Source organism: Austrofundulus limnaeus, unplaced genomic scaffold (assembly GCF_001266775.1).
Source record: "Austrofundulus limnaeus strain Quisiro unplaced genomic scaffold, Austrofundulus_limnaeus-1.0 Scaffold211, whole genome shotgun sequence".
Taxonomy (NCBI): domain Eukaryota; kingdom Metazoa; phylum Chordata; class Actinopteri; order Cyprinodontiformes; family Rivulidae; genus Austrofundulus; species Austrofundulus limnaeus.
This window is the reverse complement of record NW_013952613.1, coordinates 445,778-455,231: the sequence shown is the minus strand read 5'-3', so window position 1 is coordinate 455,231 and position 9,454 is coordinate 445,778. Positions and strand designations below refer to the sequence as shown.

The following is a 9,454-nucleotide window of genomic DNA, read 5'->3' as shown; positions in this document are numbered from 1 at the left end:
CATTAAATTCCAGTGAAATATATTTATGTTTGTGGTTGTAATGTGACAAAATATGGAAAAGTTCAAGGGGTATGAATACTTTTGCAAACCACTGTATCAATACAGTATCGGGAAATGAAATATCACGATATTTCAGTGTATCGATATTTTCTTACACCCCTACAATCGATACTTTTCTCTTCTGCTACAAAAATAAAAGCTGCACCGAAGCATCAGGTCAGAGGCAGGTTCAGACATAAACACTGAACTGAAGAAACATGTCAGATAATTATTTATCCAACTCTGACTGCACAACAATGGAAATGTTTTTTGAACCCAAAGATTCAGACATTTTGAATGTTATTTAATTGCAAGACTTTACAAAGTATTTTAAAAAAATCTGTTTTGTCTCGGAAATATTTTTTTATGTTTTATTTTGTTACTTTTAATAAGGGCAGTATTTTAAACAGGCAATATCAATGTTTTAAACATTGTTCAGATACTTTTTTGTTGTGGATTTTCTGTCACGGAGGTTTTGGCACTATATGTTTCCCATGCCTAAAGAGCTCCTTTTGAACTGAACTGAAGTGAATAGTCAGGGGCCCGAGGCTCGAGTTATATTCTCAGCTGTGTGGGGCTCTCTGAAATAACTAACGTCAGAGTGGTGATAAACAAATAAAAGCTTTGTGGGTGTGTTTCTGGGAGAGAAGCCTCGCTGCTTCATTAGGTTGCTCGGGTTCAATTCTTTCTCACAAACAGCACTGATAAACAGCAGCTTTATTTTGTCACTGATGGGCACATGACAAACATTGTTAATGCTTCACAGCTGCAAGCATCTTATGTATATGCAACTAAATGTGTGTGCATGTTTTTTTCCCTTTGGCATGTATGACTAGCAAAGTGGTTGTTTTTGAGTGAAAGGTGAAAGGCATCTTGTTTCTGTCACAACCCCCACACATGTATGAGCCAGGCTCTCACGGGCCCCTACATAACATGATCTCAGATTGGGGCCAGTGGAGTAGATTATGTTTGGAAAACAGGGGGGGATGGGCTGAGACCATTGTGTCAAACCTAAAGAAAACTACGCTCGGTAAGTTCAAGGCCAAAAGAGGCGGCTCTGAACTCTCTAACCCCACATCCTGCATAGATATGTTCCTTACTTTTACTGGGCTTTACTTTTAGATGACTCCAAAATACTTTGAGGTGTCCCAACATCAGAACACACAGCTGATATATATTCCAAAGCATAGTTGGTTTCATGTGGCCCCAATCATCAGTCCTCCACCACCATGCTTGACTGTTAATATCAGAAGTTTGTGCTGCTATAGTTATGGTTTGCTTGATTTATTTGTTTTTTAAATGTGCTTTGTGCATTAAGGGTAAAAATCTCGACTTTGGTTTCATCTGTTAGAATAAAAGCATTGCTCCAGACGTCTAAAGGCGCACTCAGATGGAACTTTAGGTTGTGCTGCTGTGTTCTTTTGACAGAAGAGGTGTTTTCCTTTCAAACAAGCCATATTCGTTCAGTCTTTTACCAGTTGTCCTGTCATGAATTTGACCTTCAGATTATTTCGGATGCCTCTGCTTTTAAAGAGCCCATGTAGTGATATCATCAAGACTATTTATTCTGCCATTTATAAAGCATTAATATACATGGTTGTGTAAATGTTATTCTCATGAAAGACCAAGTTCCTGGCTGTCCATGCTGGAGACCCCATTTCAACTTCGTTAGTTGGATGTCACAAAATATAAAAAAGTAGATCATTGCACCACAGTAGTGATCAAGTTTTAAAGTTTTGTGAGTTACTGGTCCACTCTGCCTCACACCAAACCTCCAGGAGTAGCTCTTATTCTAAACTTGTTTAGCTTTCAAAGCAGATCACCAGAACCGTGCCCTTCAGCATGGATTCAGTCAGGGACATTTGAAGGCAACTTAAGTCGGCAGCCAAACTCAGACTGGCATCACACAGATTCCAGCAATGCTTTGACCCATATCAAAAATCACAAGGACCTTTCAGAAACACCCCAGGAGCCCAACAGACAGGAAACTAAGACATAACAGAAACCTTGTCGCACAGTACGTTTTAGTTCATGATAAAGTTTATGTCATCTTCAGGACCCTGGCAGAGCCAATACGTGGACCTCACTACTAAGACACTTAGTCGACTCTAGCATACCAGCTCGAACTCTTCTCTTCTAATTGCTATTAATTATTTGAACCTTCATTCTGAGTCATTTCTTTTTAGAAAACTTTGGAATAGTAGATTTGATTTGACCCACTAACAGTTTAAACAGCCACATACAGTGGGGTGCGAAAGTTTGGGCAGCCTTGTTAATTTTCCTGATTTACCTTTATAAATCATTGATTGTTTGGATAAAAAAATATCAGTTAAATATATCTTATAGGGGACAAACACAGTGATATTTGAGAAGTAAAATGAACTTGATATGATTTACAGAAAGTGTGCAATAATTGGTTAAACAAAATTAGGCAGGTGCATAAATTTGGGTACAAAAAAATAAAAAAAACCTTAACTCAATACTTAGTAAATCCTCCGTTTACAGAAAAAAAACATTCTCTACACGCTTCCTACAGCTTCTAATGAGAGTCTGGATTGTGGCTGAAGGTATTTTAGACCATTCTTCTTTACAAAACATCTCTAGTTCATTCAGGTTTGATGGTTTCAAACCACAGACAGCTCTCTTTAAGTGACACCACAGATTTTCATTAATGATCGAGGGACTGAGATGGCCATTCCAGAATGTTGTACTTGTTCTTCTGCCTTAGTAGATTTTGAGCAGTGTTTAGGGTCGTTGTCTTGTTGGAAGATGCAGCCCCGGCTTCAGCAGCTTCAGCTTTGTCACTGATTCCTGGACATTGGTCTCCAGAATCTGCTGATATTAATTGGAATCCATGAGTCCCTCAACTTTAACAACATTCCCAGTCCCTGTACTGGCCACACATCCCCACAGAATGATGGAACCAGCCCCACATTTCACTGTAGGTAGCAGATGTTTTTCTTGGAGAGCTGTGTTCTTTTTCCTCCATGCATAACGACCCTTGTTCTGCCCAAATAACTCTATATTAGTTCCATCAGTCCACAGCACTTTATTCCAAAATGAAGCTGGCTTGTCCAAATGTGCTTTAGCATACCTCAAGCAGCTCTGTTTGTGATGTGGGTGGAGACAAGGCTTCCTCTGCATCACTCTCCCATACAGCATCTCCTTGTGTAAAGTGTGCTGAATAGTTGAACGATGCACAGTGACTCCATCAGTAGCAAGATGATGTTGTAGGTCTTTGGTGCTGGTCTGTGGGTTGACTGACTGTTCTCAACATCCTTCTCTTCTGTTTATTGGAGATTTTTCTTGGTCTACCACTTCGATCCTTGACTTGAACTGTGCCTGTGGTCCTCCATTTTCTCACAATGTTTCTCACAGTGGAGACTGAAAGCTGAAATCTCTGAGATAGCTTTCTGTATCCTTCCCCTAAACCAGGACGGTGAACAATCTTTGTTTTCAGCTCATTTGAAAGTTGTTTTCAGACTCCCATGCTGCGACTCTTCAGAGAAGATGCAAAGAGGAGAAAAACTTACAATTGCCCCCGCTTAAATACCCTTTCTTGTAATTGGAGTCACCTGTGTATGGAGGTCAAGGGTCACTGAACTTACCAAACCAAATTTGAGTTCCAATAATTGGTTCTAAAGGTTTTGAAATCAATAAAATGACAACAGTGCCCAAATTTATGCACCTGCCTAATTTTGTTTAAACAATTATTGCACACTTTCTGTAAATCACAAAAACTTCATTTCACTTCTCAAATATCACTGTGTTTGTCCCCTATATGATATACAGTATCTAACATCAATGATTTATAAAGATAAATCAGGAAAATTAACAAGGCTGCCCAAACTTTTGCACCCCACTGTACCTACCCAGCTAGTTCACAATATATGTCAAATTCTGAATAATTTACATGTAACATGTGTGAACTTATGCATAACTTACCATTGACTTATCATCACTGAGGTCCTCCATCCACATGACAGAGAGGGGAACGCAAAAATGACTCAGTCTGCAACTGAAAATATGGATGGAGGACCTCAGTTTAGCTTGTTTGTCGCGCTAGCATCGAGCTAATACATATAAGGCAATATAGCATGAGGGGTAGCGCAAAGGCTAACAGGCTAAGCTGAGGTTCTTCTTCCATGAAGCAGCTCTGTTGTCCTCCATCCATATTTTCAGTTACAGGCTGAGTCATTTCTACCTTCTCCTCTCTGTCAACGCTCTCTGGTTTCATTTAAAAGAGTCGATCATCAGATATTGTCCAAGATCAACCTTCAGGGTGGATATAGCTCGCTAGCAGCCTCGCACCGATGACCTAGTTGATGTCATCATTTACCCAGAATGCTTTGTGTGTAAATAAAATGGCTCCGTCCGTGTTAAAATATATTTTAAAAAATTTACAATTTTTACAGTCTTTATTTTACAGTTAAAATATATGTACAACTAATTGTGGATCCCTTTAAAGAAAATAGTACAGTACATGTTTTTATGCTTTTCAAAAAGAAGAGATAAATGAAAAATGGAATGTGAGCAGAAGATTTTGTAAAAAAAAAAATGCATGGACGTCCCTGTAAAAGATGATTTGACTGTGTCCTGATGTTTTTATGATGCAAAAATGTTTCACTTTGATTTATTTGCCTTTTTTTCTCTCTCTCTCTCTCCAGGCTGCCAATCTCTCACACCTGCTTTAATCAGATCTGTTTGCCTCCGTATCGAACCCGAAAGGAGCTCAAACACAAACTCACCATTGCCATCTCCAACTCTGAAGGTTTCGGTCTGGAGTGACCGATCAGCACACACAGAAACAGACTGTTCACAAAAACCACAACACACACCACATTGGATCCATGTGGCTCAGACTGCAGAGGAAATGAGCTGCTTAGTAAATGACTCCCATCATCTGTCATCAGTTGTAATTTTTTCTCTAAATCTGCAGCGCATACGGCGGGAGCTCAGATCAACTCTGTCAACTCCTCTGTCTGCACAAGGACTGCTCTGATTCTGCTGGTAAACAACTCTGATAGAGGGAAAATAAAACAAGACATTTTGTTTCGGAAATACAACACTGTGCAAAAGTTTCAAGTAGTTTTATGTTTTTAGCGATCATTTTAGTCCAGTCAAGGATAGTTTTATATGAGACCAAAAAGCCAACTAGAAAACATTTCATCTGCAAAGTGCTTTTAAAGTCAGTAAAGAATGTAGTGTTTAATAAAAAAAAAGAGAACAAGTCACACTGGCTTGTATTTTGCCACATACTGTATATTGGCTCATTTCAGAATCTTTCTACACAAGTCAAAACATGAAAAACCGAAGCTCAATGTGATGAAAACTTCGATGATACAACACTGACGATGCATTCCCGTTACAGTTTAGCATTGCTGGAGATTACACAACACATGCTGGATTATCAGGTACATAGGAGGTAATGTGATATTTTGTTTTACAGCCATCTCAGCATACAGTAAAGCAGATACGTAAAAGTGAATTATAATTATTTTTAGCTTACTAAAAGCCGTGTCACACTAGACTACTTATGCCAATTTGTAAACATTTTAAAGACGAAATGAAAATGAATATGAAAAAAATCAACAAGAAGCTTCTTTTCGGCGTGGACATAACGTAATTCAAACTGATCAAATATATAACTAGTAATATAATTTAGACAATTAGCAATTTAGACATAAAAATGTTTCACAAGTTGTCCAGTGTGACAGGGCCTTAAGAAAAAATATTCCACAATATTTTTTAATCGTTCTCTTTTTATTTTTAGTTCTTATATCTTTTGCACAGTGTTGTAGATTTAACCTTGAAGAGTCTTTCAGAATCCTCCTCAGATCAAACTAATCTCAAATGTACCTTTTTTTTAGTATCAGACTTATAGGTCTTAAAAGGTTTTAATTATCTTTTCAAAATATTAAATGTTATTTTCTTTCTCAGGAAATTGTTACAATAAATTTAACTATTAAAAATAAATATCAGGTTTAAACTGAACATTTGCCCCAAACAAACCGTCAGACTTCAGTTAAACAGTGTTGGTAAGTTAGCTTGTTTAGGATTTTTAGTCACTTTCTTAAAACACTATTTTATGAGACTTTATTTGTCTCAGTTTGCTTTGTTTGCTGCACACAGCTGCGTTCTAACATTTCACTTGGAGAGGATTTTTTTTTTTTACATTATGAGATATACATTCTCAGATTTACTTTGACATTGCCGCCTGTTTTCATGAACAAAGGCTGCAGCAAAAACAGTCTAGAAGCAGAGCTTTTAATGTAGTCTACTGTTGAATTTGTTGTGTTGAAGGATGATCAGCAGCTCGCACACTGTTGCTGGGAGGCCCAATATGACAAAAGAAACTATCTTCTTAGACATGCTTTGACATTTGTGTGTTAAGTGCTTTTAAATTATTGCACCCTGTTGACATTTTCTCACACTGCTGTTTAGTCAGACACACCAGAGAAAAGCAAACACCCAGAATCACAAAAACACAAAAACTGAGGATGTTTAGACTCAAAGTTTTGCACATGTACATCACAAGTTCTTCATAAAGGGAGACATGAGCTTCAAACTGAGCTGCAAACTAAATAGTGTTTTTCTGTACTGGTGATGTTTCGCCACATTTAAAGTTAATGCAGCTTAAAAGAAAAAAAAAACTTCCACATTTATGTGCAAAAAGCATAAAGGACTGTGCAGTTTGTAGTTATTGTGAAATATTCACCTTCTTTGTGAAAACAAGTGGTGATTGATCAGGAAATGAAGAAAGAGGAGCAACATGTGCTGCATTCGCAAATGGAGGACATTACGTCAAGAAAAGATCGGCTTTAACTATTATTTAAGGGAAGAATGGTTGCCATGTAAATAAATTGCACATTTTTAGTAAATCCAGGCAAGAAAGTAAACTTAACTTGACTTTAAGATGCTTTTTCAAATGAAAATAGCACTCGTATGACTTGCCATCATGTACGCCAGAGTTTTAAAACTCGAGTGCAATCTGTTGTTTGTCCGTCTGTGTTGGGGGATGACCTTTAGCTACTACCACAGCAAATCTTAGCTCATTGTCTATAAAATATGGCTCATAGTCTTTTTTTTTTTTTTTTGGTCGTTGTGGTTGAGTAACTTGAATTGTGTTGACTCCCAAAGTTAATTGGTTGTAGATGTATATCCAATTATCACTTTTTTATTGCTTTACATATCTTTTTTTACATATTTTCCTTGAGAAAAGTCTTAAAAACACTGTTTTAATGTTGCACACTAGATTTTTCATTCAGCTCAATAGTTTCCCCATCAGACAGCCTTATCAGCAGCAGTTTGATCTGCACTTTCCTTGTCTTCCATCTCAACCCAGTCTCACAGAAGTCAAATGTGTGGAGACAAATTCAAGTAACTAAGCAACGCTCGAGCTATTCCTTTGACTGTATCGTCCAAATTTACATCAGTCTAATCTGGGCCGCTCAGTCACTCACTGAGGGTCTGAGGTCTGAAAACACTCCAGAAACAATGAACCCTTTCACTCATTTTTACGACGAGTCCAGAGTAGCAGCAGAAACCAGACGCAGACTAACGTCAGAGGAAAGAGGAGTCACTGCAGTTTGAAAGTAAAGTTGTTTTCCTTCACTGCATCAGAACAGTTGTTGTTCAGCTCATTTATCTGCTATAGAAGCTTAACTGCCTGATTTTTAACCCCTGTTGCAGCTTTTTCTTATTTTTTTTCAAGGGATCCATGATTAGTTGTAACATTAGACTTTATTTGATAAACATATATTTTAACTGTAAAATAAAGACTGTAAAAATACTGTAGGCTGTTTAGTTTTCATAATTTTTAAACTAAAAGTTTAAAAATATATTACACGGATGGGGCCATTTTATTTACACGCAAAGCATTCTGGGTAAATGATGACGTGGGTAGGTCATCGGTGCGAGGCTGCTAGCGAGCTATATCCACCCTGAAGGTTAATCTTGGACAATATCTGATGATCGACTCTTTTAAATGAAACCAGAGAGCGTTGACAGAGAGGAGAAGGTAGAAATGACTCAGCCTGGAACTGAAAATATGGATGGAGGACAACAGAGCTGCTTCATGGAAGAAGAACCCACAATATACCCAGAATGCTTTGTGTGTAAATAAAATGGCTCCGTCCGTGTTAAAATATAGTTTTAAAAATTTACAAAACCAAACAGCCTACAGTATTTTTACTGTCTTTATTTTACAGTTAAAATAAATGTTTATCAAATAAAATCTAATTTTACAACTAATAGGGGAGCCCTTTAAAGTGTGGGTTTTGAAGCAACATCCCTGTTGTGACTAAAGTCCTGCAAAGCAAATAAGAGTTACCCAGCAACAGTCGAGCAGCTTCTCCAGCAGCGCTGTCTAAATTTACATCAGTTTAATCTGGGTCGCTCATTCACTCAGCCCTCTCTGGGTATCTGTATGGAAGGGAAAAAAATAAAGAAAAGAAAAAAATCACCCTGCTATAAATCCTTTATATTACATAATGACTGCCTCAGAGGAACCACAAGCTGCTCTTCTACTTCAGCACAACCTTCATGCCACATTCATAATCTGTTGGATTTGGCCAGATAACATGAGCTGCTGGTTTGATTTAAAAAAGAAACAGACACATTTTAGATGTTAGGGCACACATGGACCAAATTGTTTCTTAAAACCCAAAAGAGTTTATCGTAATCTGGCCTATGAAAAAAAAGGTTTAATCTAGAACGCCTTGAAGGAATTACATTTATAACCCAACATGGGATATTTTTCCAACCGACAGGCAGAAACAAACACACATATAGATAATTATGTTTGATTTCATGGTGGTGAGCAATGATGAATGAAGACTAGCATTTTAGTAATGACTAATGAATAACAGATTCACAATGCCCTTTCTATTTTCTTCTTTTATTATTTTTTTTTACAGTTTTACAACAGAGAGCACCTTTTCACTAAAATAGGCCAAATTTTTTTTCTGCCAAGTCTCAAAAGTCAAAGTCAGCCTGAAAATATTAGCTAAATGATGTGTCAAAAATTGCACAAATGTTTTTATTAATTCAATAATTGATAATTAAAATAACTGTTTTTTATGCTCAGAGAGTTTTGCTGTATTTTAACCAAGCATGGCAACTAAAAAGCACTAAAAGGGAGTTTTAGCAGATGTGCCTAATATAATATTCACATAAAGCATTTCACAATCTACAAAAATATTAGTTTCATGATGTCGTGATTTTTTTTTTTTTTTTTTTTTTTTACAGAGGATGTGATGTATATGAAGGCTGCAGGTAGTTCACGGTGCTAGTTTCTATATAGTTTGAAACTTTTCTGTCCCAATAACGAAATAATAATGACCCTTATTTGCTTATTTGTGTTCACTTTGTGTGTGTGTGTGTGTGTGTGTGTGTGTGTGTGTGTGTGTGTGTG

General features: G+C 37.2%; 1 protein-coding gene across 1 annotated transcript in view; it reads left to right on the top strand.

The window, feature by feature from the left end:
- hectd2 (HECT domain containing 2) overlaps positions 1 to 4,948 on the top strand; it is a gene marked incomplete in the record, with an annotated part of 99,349 nt that extends 94,401 nt beyond the window's left edge. Inside the window, 1 exon segment of the mRNA XM_014019201.1 lies at positions 4,707 to 4,948. Coding sequence (XP_013874655.1) covers positions 4,707 to 4,827 — 121 coding nt within the window.
- Between the last annotated feature and the right edge of the window lie 4,506 nt (positions 4,949 to 9,454).